The 16708-nt window shown below is 46.1% G+C and overlaps 1 protein-coding gene across 1 annotated transcript in view; it reads left to right on the top strand.

The window, feature by feature from the left end:
• Positions 1–16708, top strand: part of cdk14 (cyclin-dependent kinase 14) — a 163208-nt gene that overhangs the window by 30918 nt on the left and 115582 nt on the right. Inside the window, exon 3 of the mRNA XM_048261921.1 lies at positions 15712–15957. Coding sequence (XP_048117878.1) covers positions 15712–15957 — 246 coding nt within the window. The remainder of the gene's footprint in view (positions 1–15711; positions 15958–16708) is intronic.

Genomic DNA, 16708 nt, shown 5'->3' with positions numbered 1-16708 from the left:
GGGGTTCAATTGGGCTTCGTGCTGTGTGTTATCTGTGGAAAGTTGGGCAATGGCTGATAAGGGTGCATGCTGCGTGGATGTTACGAGGGCTGAGCTTGGGTGTCCGATGGGTCTGCGTGCTGTTGGAGAGAGCTGAGCTTGGGTGTCTGAGAGGGTTGTGGTGATGTTAGGGAGGCTTTAGGGCTGCATGCTGTGTGGATCTTAGGGAATTAGGGTGGGCTGACCATGGGTGTTCAATTGGGCTTCATGCTGTGTGTAATCTGTGGATAGTTAAGCAGGGGCTGATAGGGGTGCATGCCGTGTGGATGCTTGGGTGACTGATAGGGCTGCGTGCCGTGTGGATGTAAGTCACTGACAGCGTCGGACAAGATTGCATGTTGTGTGCGTATCTGTGGATAGTTAGACAGGGCTGGGTGTTGTGGATATTTAGGCAGCCTGGGTGTTGTGTTGAGTCTGACTGGATAGTTAGACAGGGCTGGGTGTTAGTTAGGCAGGGCTGAAGGATGTGTTCTCTGTACATAATGTATGTGGATAGATATATGTGTATAGTTAGGCAGGGCTGAAGGCTGTGTTCTCTGTAGTGGTAACTGTGGATAGTTTGGCAGGGCTGAAGGCTGTGTTCTCTGTGTGCATATATGTGGATAGTTATGCAGGGCTGAGGACTGAGTGGGTGAGTGTGGATACTTAGGTAGGGCTGAGCTCCCAGCACTTAAGGAGTGGCTGACTGCCTCTCGGTTATTGTTGTTGATGCCACTCAGTCAAAGCAGGATTAATGAGCACAGAGCAGGCCAAGGTTTCATATTTCAGCCGGGCCGGGGCTGCGCACAGCAAATCGATACCTTCTTTCAGAGAGTGAGAGAGAGAGAGAGAGAGAGAGAGAGAGAGAGAGAGAGAGGGGGAGAGAGATGGAGAGAGATGGAGATGTAGAGAGAGAGGGAGAGAGAGGGATATTTAGAGAGCCAGGTGGAAAAAGGAGTAGTAGTGTGTCAGATCTGTCTTTGCATAGCTAACATGCATATGCACAGAAACACATGCACACACACACATGTGGATGCCACACGGATGCTGTCAGTGTTGCTGGAGCTGCTGCTGCAGACGCTGCTGCTGTCTGTATTTGCTTCCTCAAACTCAAGCTGGTCCGTACCATCTCAGCAAGCAGAGAGGGGGGGATGCTAGTGTTCTCGCTTCAGCCCTGCATACCAAGAGGATATATGGGCACGCTGCCAAGCTCCATGCCTAGAATCCCCCCGCTGCCCTGCTTCGTCTGTGGGGTGCAATCGCGCCACATGCCACCTTTCTCTGACGGAAGTGTGACGCATCGCTCCGAAAGGCTCCCCCCCACCCCCCATCCCCTCCCGATCACTCTCTCTCCCTCCGTGTTAGTACGGTCTCTCCACTCCCTCCCTAACAGGGCAGCGACCGATCGAGCGTGCGTGTGAGAGTGAGAGAGAGGGAGGGATAGAGTGAGAGATAGATAGAGAGTGTGATAGAGAGAGAGAGAGAGAGAGAGAGAGAGAGAGCTATGTTTTGAGTTGGTCTTTTGCGTGCTGTGTGAGTGATTGGTCTGAATGGGTTTCACCTGCAATTGTGAGGCGTGAACGTGGAGCTCCTTCCTGCTAACAGTGACGGCATTAAGGTAAGCGAGCGCCGAGGTTAGCTTTGATTTTCCTTTTTGCTCTCCTCCCTACCCATGCCTCTCTCTCATACACACACACATGCATGCATATACTCACACACACAGTTTCTCCCCGTCTTGTCTGGGAGGACAGTGTACAAGCACGGTAGATCGGCAGAAGCAGCTGTCTCTTGACACACATCTACAATCACGCAGACATACACACACACACACACACACACACACATACACAAAGACGACACACAACACACACACACACAAGGGATCATGGTGTAGGATGTTTGTGCGTTTTAGAATGTGTGTGTGTGCTGACACAGTGACACACTGTTTGTTGTATGTGTGTGTGTGTTTGTCTGCGTGTGTGCTTCTGTGTATTTCACAGAACAAGGTGTGTGTGTGTGTGTGTCTCTACAGGCCAGCCCACCTGAGACACTGGGGAGGATGTTTTCAGTGTTGAGCAGTGTGTGTGTGCGTGAGTATGTGCAAGTGGGTGTGTGTGTTTGTGTGTGAAAGGGAAGTGTTGACAATCTTTCTGCAACATGGAAACTGCAGAGAGGACATGGTACCTTCTCTCTCTCTCTCTCTTTCTGTAGTATGTTGTGGAAGGTGACTCTGCTTGTTTTTACCGCTGTTTAAACAGTCAGTCCCTACCATTTTTCCCCTCCATTCCAATCCCTCCCTCCTCCCCCGACCTCTTGTTCTGTCTGTGGATGGATGGATGGATGGATGGAGGCGTGGCATACGCTCAGCTACCTGTCCCCAGGGATCACCTCATCTCCAGCCCCTTCGGCCCCAGGGAGGAGAGATGGAGTGAGAGAGAGATGGAGTGAGAGAGAGGGATAGAGGGAGAGCAGAGGAAGAAGGGGGGATAGAGAGCTGTGAAGAAACAGGCCACACTCCCATCTGTGAGTTAACGCCTCACAGAGCTCCGTCGAGACTCTTTCACGCTCACTCTCTTTCTCTTGTTTTTGTCAGTCTGCCTCTCTCTCTCTCTCTCTCTCTCTCTCTCTCTCAAGAGCATGTGACGTCATCAGCCTCCAGGGTGGACGTCTGTGCAGTGCTGCCAACGGCCAGCCCTGTTTGGACTGTCTGCATGTGTGTGCGGCGTGTGTGGCTTAAGTCGAGGAGCTTACGGGGGGGTTAGGATGACACCGGGGAGAGCTGAGAGCGGGCATCTGGACACGCGGTCGAGGCCAGAGGGACCGGGCGAGGAGGCTGAGAGGGAAAGGAAGGGAAGGAAAGGGACGGGATGCTGAGAGAGGGAGAGAGAGAGAGAGAGAGGGAGGGGAGAGAGAGAGAGAGAGAGAGAGAGAGAGAGAGAGAGAGGGAGGTAGAGAGAGAGAGAGGGAGAGAGAGCAGCTCTGGATGAGATGGTATTGCTCACAGGAACATGCCTCTAAGCTGGAGCTGAACTGGGAGAGAGGGAGAGAGAGAGAGGGAGGGAGAGAGAGAGAGAGAGAGAGAGAGAGAGAGAGAGAGAGAGAGAGAGAGAGAGAGAGAGAGAGAGAGAGAGAGAGAGCATCACTCCATAATTTAAGAACTTGACTGCCATTTGCAGTTTGGGCATAGATGACAGGGATTATTAATGTCAATTCAATTATATATCTAGGAAAGGCTTCCCCAAACAACTCAGTTGGAATGACATATTTTCCACCGAATTACGGAACGCAGGCAGATTGTTTTCCCTCCCTGTCTGCCAAATGGAACTGGGGCATGAGTAGACCAGAGTCGAGCCACACACTGCAGCCATAATGCTACTTTAGTTCTATGGTTGCAGTCATCTCAGTTACTGCACTGTGCTTCCCTCCTCCTTAAATCATCCTGCTGCATGATGGGATGCTGGTGGTCAGGCTTGTAAGTCTTCCCTATAGGTTGTGTTTTCTATTCAGTCATTTTCGTTTGAAGTGTGCAGTGGACAAAAGCCTTAGTGGCTTATTGAATGCACTATGAATCCCAGACGATCTACATAGGCTGCACTGTTGGTGTGGACTTTGTCATCAGACTCCTAGAGCTTCTCTCAGTTTGAAGGTAGTTCATTAGCCCTAGTCATCACTGCATTTGTTATGTGTATAATTTAGATGGGGGGCAGTGCTTAATTGGGTAATTGCACCGGCATCTTCTATCGGTGCATGGCGTTATGCAGATGACACCGCGATGGTGAGCTGAGAGGTTCGTGTGATTGTACTGTATGTTCCTCTGCTTGGTTTCTGTTGACAACAAAAACGACTCCAGATAAAGGAGGACAGGTGGCCGGTTTTGCATGAATCATCCCAGTCTCTGATCCAGGCCTGTTTCAGTGTCCAGTCTGCCAGATCAACCACTGCAGACTCATTCATGCACTTTTCCACAAGCACTCTGGAAGTCTGACCAGTTTCATGCTGTCTGGGCAGTGGTCCTTTAGTCCACTAACTAACTCAGGTGGAGAGAAGGCTGAAGGATTACATGTGGATTATATGTTTCTCTGCTGAGACAGCAGAACCATTATGAGTACTCAAATCACTCTTTACTTCAGCTGGATTTCGACAATATCTTTGCAGATGGGAACACGTAAGGCAGTAAGTCTGATTGTGTTCTCTGGATAGGAACGATCCCCTGTAAAACCCATTGTGTTCTCTGGATAGGAACAAAGTTCTTTATAATCTTGCCTTAGGTATTTATCAGTCACGTTCTCACATGTTTGAGTAGATGGTGGAAGTTAGCATTTGGTTAAAATGTTGTTTTGAAATCGTATGGTCAGTTACATACCCCATGCCTTGCGTAAATCCTGAACACCTCTACAAATGGTAAGTATGCTACACGCAGTTTATGTAGGTCAGACAGTTTTAAGCAATATGAGTACTTTGCAGGGATGACAACCAGAATGGACATGATTGTCAAACTAGGACAGGTGGCAACATTCGTTGTCTCACTTTTAGCAATCTGCCTAGCTTGATGCATGGGACCCACCCACACGCAAATGTGTGCAGACACACACACACACACACACACACACACACACACACACGCAGGTCCTGTGTAAACCTGCTCTCCAACTCTCTGCCTTTCAGATCAAAGTAAATGTCCTCTGACCAATTTATGGACTTCCCCTCTGAAGTTCCAACATGGGAGGCACTTCTAAAGAAATAACAGAAAAAGCTCTCAAGTGTAATTGTAATGAAATGCAGTAAGTCTGTGGGACTCAGGACAGTTTTTCCAGGCGAGTCGGCGCTCGCCTACTTCTGTGATTCCCTCGGCTGCTGCACCCTCACTTCACCTTCTTAGAACCCATTGTACTCTCTGGATAGGAACAATCTCCTCTTAGAACTCATTGTGTTCTCTGGATAGGAACGATCTCCTCTTACAACTCATTGTGTTCTCTGGGTAGGAACGATCCCCTCTTAGAACCCATTGTGCTCTCTGGATAGGAATGATCTCCTCTTAGAACTCATTGTGTTCTCTGGATAGGAACGATCCCCTCTTAGAGCCCATTGTGTTCTCTGGATAGGTACAAAAAAAAAACAGCTAGAAACCAGCTAATGCTGGAAGCTGGTTTTAGTTGGTCTTTGCTGGTTTTCTTCCAGCTCTTGCCGGTCTTTGCTGGTGTAGCTGATTGGGCCACTAGGTGGACATGCTGGGGTGACCATCTGAGGAAGTTTGACCAGCCTGTCATGTGGGATACAGCTGGTGTAAGATTATGCTGGTGACCAGCCCGCCAAGCTTGACAATGTTGGTGTAAGATGGTCATGCTGGTTTGCTAGAATGACCAACATAAGCTGGCATGTCCAGTTAAACCAGCAATGTAAAACAAGTGTGGCAGTCGGAGTTATTGCCGCCGCCTTGTAGGGGATAATACGGTGCTTAGCCTAGAGAGTAAGTGGTGTCCTGTTCAGCAGCCCAGACTAAGTGTAGGCTTAATAGACTGGTTAAAGTGGGCTTCAGGATGTAAGGAATGTCCGGTGGCTGCCTGAAGAGATTGTGGTGTATGAAAAGTATGTGCTGGATGTACTATACACTCACCCCTTCACTATCCAAGTCTAGCTGAATCAGGTGGGGCACCCCTACCCCCAGGTAAGTAACCCAAAAGACAGATGGCTATAGTAGTTAAGGGAAATAATATGTATTACTCCCTCCTAAGGTACTAAATGGTAAGCACAGGACCTTTAGATAACTTATAGTTGTGCTTATAAAACTGTCTTTTAACATGTAACAAGAAAACATCAATCCACCTTTGCCATTAGATTGACATGAATTAACAATCCCACAGAGAAAGGACTTACTTTGGGCAGCCGTGGCCCACTGGTTAGCACTCTGGACTTGTAACCGGAGGGTTGCCGGTTCAAGCCCCGACCAGTGGGCCGCGGCTGAAGTGCCCTTGAGCAAGGCACCTAACCCCTCACTGCTCCCTGAGCGCTGCTGTTGTAGCAGGCACCTCACTGCACCGAGATTAGTGTGTGCTTCACCTCACTGTGTGTTCACTGTGTGCTGTTTGTTTCACTAATTCACCGATTGGGTTAAATGCAGAGACCAAATTTCACTCACGGGATCAAAAAAGTATATATACTTATACTTACTGTTCTATAACACTCTTTTCCCTTCAAATCAGACATCCACTTCAAATGACTTTCATATATGATTAATAATTCAATTAAATTCACATTTCTTCAAAATACCAAACCATGAAAACCAGTATGAATCTCAGAGTAAAGACACATTCGATCCAAAATAGAATCCCAAATTTAGGCAGAATGACAATCACAAGAAAAACATTCACATTCAAAATAGTAGGCTAGTGTATGCAAAGTCAGTGTAAATGACATTAGCTGTCCAGGTACAGGCCGTGTACAGGCGCGTTCCAGTTCAGTTCAGGCGCCGTGTGGAAGTGTGAGAGAATCAGTAACAGTCTTGTCTCTCTCTGAATGTATGGTGCGAATGGCGTGTGTGTGTGAGTGACAACGTGGATGTCGGATAAATGGCAGGGCAGGAACCTTCCCAGGCTATCTTCTCAGACTTTGGTTCACTAGCCATCAGCAACGCAAGCTCAAAATGGCGGCACTTCGTGTAGGTCAACAGGCAAAGGAGTTAGCTTCTCTAACGCTACCTTCAGTATGCCGCAGTCACTCGTCCAAAATCAACACAACTAAAAAAATAAACGAATTTCACTACAGCGTAGTAAACGACATAAACAAAACATTTGCCTCCAGCTCACACCTCAACGCTCTTCCAGCCATCTTTTGTGTAGCCTAACATATGCCGCCATGTTAAGTTATTCCCTCTAGTAGCAAAGGTTTTCTTTTAAATCATGCATTTAGTAATCATGCATTACTTTGATGCCCCCACTATAGAACGTAAACAATATTAACGTGATACTGACTTATAAATCCAACAAATATGGCTGTACTTAACTGTGATTTACTCTCTAACTTTGGTTCAGTCCTGTAACAGTAATCACTCAGTCGACGAGACTCATTCACGTTACTCCAGCTCTGCTTGTTCCTTTTTCCTGCGCGTTCACGTGAGCCAAACTCTTAAAGGCACAGTAACAATATTTGTACCCGCTACACCAGCTAAAATGACCAGCTTGAGGTGGTATGACAAGCAAAACTAGCTGAATTACCATTGTAAGATGGGTAAACCAGTAGAAGGTATGTTTTGCTGGTCTAGCTGGTCAACCATCAGACATGGCCACCACTGGTCCTGCCAGACTGGTCACCTACGCGGAGGAGAAGCTGGCTCTCTCTGAGACGTGTCCTAATCCCCCTGTGGTACTCGAGCCGACCAGTGGTAGGGCCAGCTGCCAATGTAGTCATTAATACGCCCTGACCACTTCTTTTTTTTTTTTTCTCCTTCTTGTAAAATCTGTGCCAATCACAACCTCCACAAAGTCCACCCCTCCTAGCCCAGGGACATTTTCTGGACGTCCGCAGTGTCCAGAAGGGAAATTTACGCATTCCCTTGTTGCACGCAGCTCTTCTGGAGTGGAAGCACTTAGAAGGGGACTTTAGATCAATGACATCAGAGTGAGTGCGTGGGAGGACCCCGGGGCTTTAGAGAGCCTAACGAGGCACAGGCAGTGTCAAGGACACAGGCCCACTTCCCACAGAAAGGGCCAACACTTAATTAAATGTAGGCCTGCGTGGTGTGAATGGCAAGCCTCCCTTTCTTTAAGCATCAGTGGATTGATTGGAGCATGCGGAGGAGGCGGAGGCAGGTGCCCTCTCGAAGACTGCTGCTGCCGTTGCACTTGTCACCAGGTCACAGCCGTGAGCTCGGACTTGAGTGTGTGAAAAGCGCCCCGTCAGCATATGCAGGCAGGGGGGGCCCCACAGGAGTGGTGTGTCATAACTTTGGTGTGTGTGTGTGTGTGCGTGTGTGTGTGAGTATTTGTGTGTATGTGGCCCTCTGCTACTCCTGGTTGTGTTTGGTGACTGTCTCTCCTGAAACTTGCCCCTGTGTTCAACTGTGTTATTTTAAATTTGGTCTTTACACTCTCAGTTGATGTTTTTGGTATATTTGTACATATCGGCAGAAACAATGGGCTACTTGCACGGAAGGCTCTCAATGCAGTCGCTTTATTTCCGGTGGAGTGTTACTGTTACAACGACATCTTCTGTTATATTCTGCTCCTAACATCTTCACTCCGACACTGAATATCTTGTTTGCCCATTAATAACCATTTTAACTAGCATAGATCCTTCTTAGCTAGCATAAATCCATCGTAACATGCTGATTCACTAGGTGCCACACGGGGTCCGTAGACGCTAATTACATTAACAATAGCGGCAGGTTCAAACACATCTGGCTGCACCGGAAACAAACGAGCCGTATGTGCAAAGAGCCCATTGAGCATAACTTGGGAGGCTGCATAAGAGGTGGTATGATTTTCAACACCTTCTCTAACAACACTTTCTACTGCCAACAGTTCTGTTCTGCTTCAGCATACCCTGATTTTTTTTACGAATGGAGTCGAATTGAAAAACTGATCTTCCCACCAATTACCAACTGAGTCAAGCTTAGTGTTCAGCAGTGTGGTAAAGCAGCCTCCTGAATTCATTGGGGATCTAAATAGCATCATGGAGTAAGCTGGGGGCTGGAGCTGGTGCACCTGGGCCACGGAGGTAATGACCTCTCTCTGGTCCCGCTACTGCAATTATTACACTCTCACATCTGAGGAGAGTTCTGCTTAGTCCCTGTAAACATGCTAGCACTTTGACACACACAGATTTGAGACTAATGTAAACTCAGTGGTCAGTGGAGAAGTTGAGATGTTCCATATCACTCAAGATTTCACCAGGAATCCTTTTTTTTTTTAGCCATCAATGGTAGGATTTTCTAGCCTATGTGGACATCTCCTACTCTGACCTGAATCTAGAGCCTGGAGGGTTGCTGACTGTGGTGTCTCATGGAGGCTTATGCGGGGATCACACTGGAAATAACAAAACGGCAGCAGCAAAGGCAACCCAACGCTCAGACCATAATACGCTCTATCTCGTTTCTAAGTAAACCAGTAGCAGCAACTGGACTCCATCCATTTCCACAGAATTATTTTTGGAATCTGATCCCTAATCATACCCGTTCATTCGTACTCGTTGCTCGACTTATCGTGACTGAATTCAAGATGGTGGCGAACGGTAAACTTCTTGAAGGTAGTGTCTGTATAAATCGTCTTGTAAATAAACTACCAGTGCTTTTTCAAAGTTCTCAATGTCTCGTTTTAAATGTCAAGGCTCTCGGAAGTCTACCAATGATGAATGGAGCTACTTTGAGCCTCGTAAATGGTATAAAACAGTGATTTATTTGCACGGCTAGGCCGATGCCTGAGGCACCCCCATCGAAAAACTGTTAGTAGCATCGGCTAACTAGCGCCAGATTTCAGAGTGCACGGGACAAGCCGAGATGAGCTATGAGACATACGTTCACACTCGGTATCATGTTTTAACACACTTTAGGTCAATATCACACCGGAATTATCCTTTAACTGTCGTTCTGTGCACCTGAACATTCCATGTTGCATGTCTCCCTTGCTAGTAGGGCTGACAGTGATGGTATAGGAGTGATGCATGTAGCCTAATATAGCCCATTCAACTACTTCTTTTTATTTTGCTTGTGCAGATGCTGTTTTATGTATGGCAGTGCCTGAAGACATGTTTTGTTTTAACAAACGAATAAATGTGATAAGCCAGTTTTGGTTTCTGTCCCTTCACCGTCTGACTAATAGTTATATATTACTAATATATTAATAAAGCTTAACCAACTTTATTATAAGGGTCCCCCATACTGATAGTTATATATTACTAATATATTAATTAAGCTTAACCAACTTTATTATAAGGGGCCCCACGCTGATAGCTACATACTATTAATATATTAATTACACTTAACCAACTTTATTGTAAGGGTCCTATGGGGAGTGGTTCATATTGGGATAGCCAGAAGCACAGTTTAATAACAATTTGTTAAATAATGTCATTAACTTGTCTATTAACATATAGTTTGTAAATAAACATTTAACATTTTAATGTAAGAAATAACTGTTACTTAGTGCCAAAAAGACATTTAGTTAACTATTAACAAATATGAATACAATATTACTTAATAGATTTGTTAAAACATTAACATACAGATTTTATAACTTATATTTAATTAATGATGAAACAACTATTAACTTGTGGCAAATAGATATTTTAGTAACAATTAACAAATATTAACAAAGGGTTAGGTAATTACTAGTTTGCTATTTATTATGGCACCTTATTATGGAGTGTTACCTCCCCGCCTTACAGTAAGTGTGAGTGAGTGACTGGACGATGGCGTGATCCCTGTCTGGGACTCAGCATTTGTTGTACTTCAGTCTTCACGCTGGGGTTGGATGATCCAGTTCAGGATATCAGTAATTGTGGCTGGACCTATCAACTGTTCCAGGACTCAGAGCAAAAGCGTGGAGGTGTAGGTTTGTGTGTGTGTGTGTGTGTGTGTGTGTGTGTGTGTGTGTGTGTGTGTGCGTGTGCGTGTGTGCGGTGGGTGGTTTGGACAGCTCAAACACAAATCTTACCATCTAACATCTCAATGCCTTATCTGAAATAGATGTGCATGATTTTCTCTCCCAGCCATCTCTTGTATTTCTTACTACCATAAGTGGTAAAAGCATCTGCCATTGAACATGGACCTGTTAGTGTAATGGGGTTGTTGCAGTGACTGAAGAGGTGAAGAGGCAGTTGAGAGTGTGTACAGACCAGAGGATAAGTGTGTTGGATGATGGAGTTCAATCAGTGCATTTTCTGTGGATCTGTTCCATCTGTAGTTGGCTCATTGAGGGAATACATGGGCAGATGTTAACAGCAGCTACAAACACATCTGTATTTATATGAGTTTTCTTCATTAGAGTTGACCGGTAGTCATTAACACCTCTGTATCTCTCTCTCTCTCTCTCTCTCTGTATGTGTGTGTGAGGGAGAATGAGAGAGTGAGACTTGATAGAGAGAGGGAGAGTGTGCTTTGGTTTCTTTGCACACCTGCTCACCACTGAGGACATTATTCATTGACAGTCTTTCTTTTTCTGTCTCTTCCTCACCCTTTACGTCCTGCTCCCTTTATTCATATCTCTCTCTTTTTCTCTTTCTCTCTCTCTCTCTCTCTCTCTCTCTCTCTCTGACATTGTTCAGAAATAAATTGTCACGAAACCACTCTCACTCCCACTGGTGGAAAATGCATGGGGGTCTCGTGTGTGTGTGTGTGTGTGCGTGTGTGTATGTGTGTGTGTGTGTGTGTGTGTGTGACTGTCTGTCAGCAGCCAAGTGTCTTGTTAGGCTGTCTGGACTGTAGAGGATAGCTAAGCTCCAACAGAGTGGCATGAGAGGCATAGAGCTGTGGTTCCCTTTGAGCACACAAGCCCAAGAAGTGTCTTCTGATGTTAGCAGCTAACGACCGGTGCCTGTCAACGGTTTGGCCATCTCTGGTAAAACACAAGTCAATGGCACACAAGTCCCCAGTGTAAATAGCGGGACTAATTGAAGTCAGTGTAAATGTCAAGTGCGAACCAGCGGCCTTATTGGGGTCGGTGTTAATCGGGAGCGGTAATTGAAAGCTAACGGGTAAAAGCGGTGTGCTACCTTTGCCCATGTCCCGTGGGACGTTGCTGTTGGGATTTGTCTGTGATGCGTTGGTCGGACGCTAAAGGTCATCCCTACCCAGCCATTGGGAAGCGGGCGGCTCTCTGTCTGCAGTCCTGGCCATAATGATGAGGTGCATCAAGGGTTTATCTGCACGATGTGTCCCCAGACAAAGGCTGACATTAGCTTTTGGCAATACCTGCAGCTGCCTCAGTGATACCCTTGAGATCTCGGCACACGGAGGCAATGTGTGTGTGTGTGTGTGTGTGTGAGAGAGTAAGAAAGAGAGTATACAGTATATTTTTTTCTGATTGACGAGTGCAAGGCATAAAAAGAAGCACCAAAGAACTTTTCCTCTGTTGCACGCACCATTTGTTTATCCAGCACCGGCGTTGCAAATAACAATGTCCACAGACAAGGTACAACATGTTGCATGATTTTACGAAAAATACGATGTATTGCGACATCAGATGCAAGTCAAATTTTTAGTTTCTTATGTCTCATTCCATCGAACTACAGATCCGCTACCCGATCTGGCAAACTTACATAGTGCGGTTATAGCTGATAGAGGGCCGCGAAGCGAATGCAGAAGTGCCGTTCACCCTGTTACGAGTTGATAAACCACTAAAACGATTTTGGAATTGCAAATTAATGACTTCTAGGACTGCTTGCCTTTTCCCCAGCATCCCCTTCTCAGTATCATCTAATTGTATTCTGGTTTTTATGCATTTGATTGTTTGTGTTTGGTTTGGTTTGTGTCGCCATACTGTTTTGTTGGCCTCTCGGGCATCAGCTGAAAGCTGCACTTTGAATGCCTTAGAGTGCCAGATATGGTTTACAGTATGTGACATCTGCCATCCACACAGAGCAAAACAATCAAAGCGAGATGAGATGAGTATATGCATACTCTTCTGTTTGTGTGTGTGTGTTTGTGTGTGTGTGTGTGTGTGTGTGTGTGTGTCTGTGTCTGTGTCTGTGTGTCCTTGTCTGTGTGTGGGTGTTTGTGTGTGTTGAAGAAAAGTGAAAGTGTGGGATATCAGTAAAAAACGACCCCTGGGCCCTTCTCTCCTAGACTGATGGGTTCTCTGCATCCTCCCGCATGATTTAGGAACGGCAGTCCCTGTTAATTAGGTCCCTGAGTGGAGAACGTGTCCCTCTCACTGTGTGTTGTGAACCCTGTAATGCATGCAGCGGAGGGGACATGGTGATTGTTATTGTCCCATAATGCACTGCTCTGGAGGGGGGCATGGTGGATATTATTGCAGCACAACACACTGCAGAGAATGGAGCACGATGGGTGTTTCATTTGATCCGTTTCCACTCAGATTCTTCAGCGCTCTCTTCAGAGGGGGTGACAGTGTGCTGATGACCAAACGAAAGTGTTCCCTCCTTTCTCCTTCTCTCTTTCATTCTTTCTTTCTTTCTCTCTGTCTCTGTCCATCACACTTTTTTTCTGGCATGTGGTGGACTCGGTGAGATGTGCTCTGACCTTTTTAACATGCAGAGGGGAGGGGAAACGTGCAGTGTGCGAGCAAGAGGTGCTGACTCCTGCTCTTTGAGCTCACTCAAGCTCCTGTCAGTGGGCAGTCAGCCATGTACCCCAGCCATATGCACACACACACACACACACACACACACACACACACACACACACACACACACACACACGCACACAAGTCTGTGTTATGTTTGTGGAGGGATGAGGTCTCATGTTTTGTCAGTTTCAACATTTCAGATCTGAGTGCTGAACATTTCAACATTGTATCTCTTGAGTGTCCAACTGTGCTGTGTGGATGGAGGATCTAAATGTCAAAGGAAATAAGGAAAAATTGCTACACATTGACAACATGCCACATGGAGTGACTGGACTAAATATGATGTTTTTCATTATTATTATTATTATATATGTTTGAGTTCACTATCAGAGATTTTCACCCTTTTTGGACCTAAGGCCCTAAAGGTCAAACCAACCGACACAACATTCACACCGGTTGAGAACCACTGCTGTATATCATCAATGCTCCAGCATGTGGTCATGGCCTGTGGCCTGCTGACGTAGCTTTTGCTGAAACAAGCCAGTTGAGTGAGCAGACATGCCCACATGGCAGCCATCATCTGTGCTTTAGCACCACTGTTTGTTATCTGCGGTTTCAACACAGCAGCCTGTTCACTAACAAGAAAGAGCATCTTTGTTTTTACAATGGTGTGTATCAAAACCACCGACTGCTTTCGCCCTGATAGGGTCATTTGGCTAAGTGTGGGCCTAATTGCTCAAACTAAGTGATGCCAAATGATTATTGTTTAAGAATGGGATTTGCTTGTATTTTGTTCTGGTTCATTTCTGTACTTATTAACCACTTACGAGTTGAAGACAAGAGCAGATAAAAGCTGCAGTGGTTTGACAGAGAAGGGCATCTTAATAGTCAAAGTATGACCATCTGCATTTGACCATTCCTGATGTAAACAAGAGTAAAGAACAGATAAAGAGATAACAATACAGTAATTACGTTGTGGTCTTTTAAGTTTTGCTTCATTTTCAGGATATGCAAGGCCTAGTTCTGAGAAGAATCATTATTTGAGAAATAATGGGCCTTGACCTAGTTTGCAGCATCTTAGCTCTCCAAAGGAAGTTTTGGTCAGTGTTGAAAGCCAGCCATTAACATATCTGGCTGCAAAGTCATGCTTTTACACAAAAGCCCTTGTTTCCTTTATGAGGGTGAGGGTGGTATTGTATGAGGCACAGTTATCTATGATGGTGCTCCAGTAGGTTTTCACCCTAGGTCTGCCTCCATTTGGTCCAGTCATTACTAATTGGTTCAAGCCTCCCCACCGTAGGGAACTGATAATGATGTTAAAAAGACATTTTCTGTGTGCAGACTTTCCAGCAGCTATGAAATTAGCAGCATTTTTTAAAAATGCTATGTAAAAGGTAGGGTATTGTGCACCAGTCATTATCGGAAGCTCTCTTGTACTGCAGATGTTTTTAGAGACTTCCTCTTTGGTTTTCCGTGCCTCTCTAAATCAGACCTCTGTGTCCCTCCCCTGTGTCCACTCTGTCTGAAAGCAACACAAGCTGCGGAAGCGTACTTCACTGTCAGAAACCCGGCCCCTGTAAGCTAGCTGCCAGGCAGGCCACTCTACCTGGTCACCGTATATAGCGCTAATTAGGCAGGTGTCTTACTGGGGAATGGAGGTGGGAGTAGTTTGGTTTGAGGCCCCAGCAGGTCTTGAAAGGCAGGGGCTAAATATTTAATGGGAGGGGGCTGTGGCTAACATGACACGCAGTATGGGCACTTTGTAGCGGCTGACAAATCTTATCAGTGTGGAATGGTCACCAGAGGTAGGCGGTCTGCGTTTTATTTGTCCTTGGTTCATTTCTGAATATGTGTGTGTGTGTGTGTGTGTGTGTGTGTGTGTGCGAGAGTGTGGATTTGACAGTGTGAGTGACTGGGAGAAAGTGTTTGCTTTTGTGTGTGTTTGTGTGTGTGTGTGTGTGTGAGAGAGAGAGAAAGAGAGAGAGAGAGAGAGTGTGTGTGTGTGTGTGTGTGGGACCCCAAACTGCAGCCAGAGTTTGGACAGGAAGTGTGGCACAGATAGCGTGGGTTTCTCTTTCCCGTGGCAGAGTTTCAGACAGCTGGCCGAATCAGATGGATCGCTGATGGAGAGACGGCTCAGATAAAGGCTTTCTTATCCTAGCACAAGGAGCTAGCGACACACAGACACACACACACACACACACACACACACACACACACACAGAGAGAGGCCGATAAATAAGTAAACCTGGAGAAGGCTGGACATGGAAGGATGGAAGCGGAAAGATAAATGCCTGAGAGAAAAGGACCGCCATTGTTGAACCGAACTGCATGGGTATATTTTTAGATGCCAGGAACAGGGAGCTGCTTCTTTCTGTCATCCTGTCTTGTTTTTTTACCTCATATGCACAATCTTAATTCTCTCTCTCTCTCTCTCTTGCTCTTCCATCCACAGATATGTGTCACAAAGATGTCCACACGCAGCTGCCAGGGTCCGGACTCGGTGATCAAGCCCCTGGACACCATCCCTGAGGACCGCAAGGTGCGTGTGCAGCGGACGCAAAGCGGTTTCGAGCCTTTCGAGAAGCCGGCCAGCCAGGTGAAGCGCGTCCACTCGGAGAACAATGCCTGCATCAACGCCAAGAGCTCCTCGGCCGGAAAGGAGTCACCCAAGCTGCGCCGGCACTCAAGCCCTAGCTCGGTGAGTGTGTGTGTTTCCGTGTGTGTGTGTGTGTGTATACATGTGTGTGTGTGAGTGTGCATGTGAATGTTTTTGCAAATGTTGGCATGAATAGTTATTGGTCTCTCTCTCTGTGTGTGTGTGTGTGTGTGTGTGTGTGTGTGTGTGTGTGTGTGTTGTGTGTGTGCGTGTGTGCATGCGTGTGTGATACTTAGCTTTAAAAACTCCTTGACATGGTGACCCATCAGCTGTGTTTTTATTCATGAATGGGATACTAGTTGCATCATATCTTCATTAGCACTAATGAGATTATTTCCCCAGATCAATGTCTAATTAGATGTGGGCTGCTGAATGCATTTTGCTCAGTGATGTTGCCAGTGTTTCAGCTTAACTGTAATCATATTCAGAGGGAGCATTTGTTCTGATTCATTGCTCAATTTTGGTTATGCATCTCTAAGTATGTAGCTACCCTATCGATTGACCATTTTTAGGAATAGTCTATTGAAATGTCAATAACATATTCTTTCATTTCAATACCCAATGCAGTGATGAGCAGCATTCCATTACCCATACAGCAGTTTGGCTTTTAGTAGAGCGGCTACAGGAAAAATCGTGCAAATTATGATACAAGCGTGGAATTCGGCAGGTATGTGCTCAAGACCAATACAATCAAATCTACCTGATTGGCCACTTGAAATGGCAGCCATTTTCCAAGATGGCCGCCAAAAAAAACCCCAGAAATTGATTTATTGCTCAGAATTGACCAAAGATA

Source organism: Alosa alosa, chromosome 13 (assembly GCF_017589495.1).
Source record: "Alosa alosa isolate M-15738 ecotype Scorff River chromosome 13, AALO_Geno_1.1, whole genome shotgun sequence".
NCBI classification, from domain to species: Eukaryota; Metazoa; Chordata; class Actinopteri; order Clupeiformes; family Clupeidae; genus Alosa; species Alosa alosa.
Note: the sequence above shows the minus strand (reverse complement) of the source record. Positions and strands in the feature narration are given on the sequence as shown.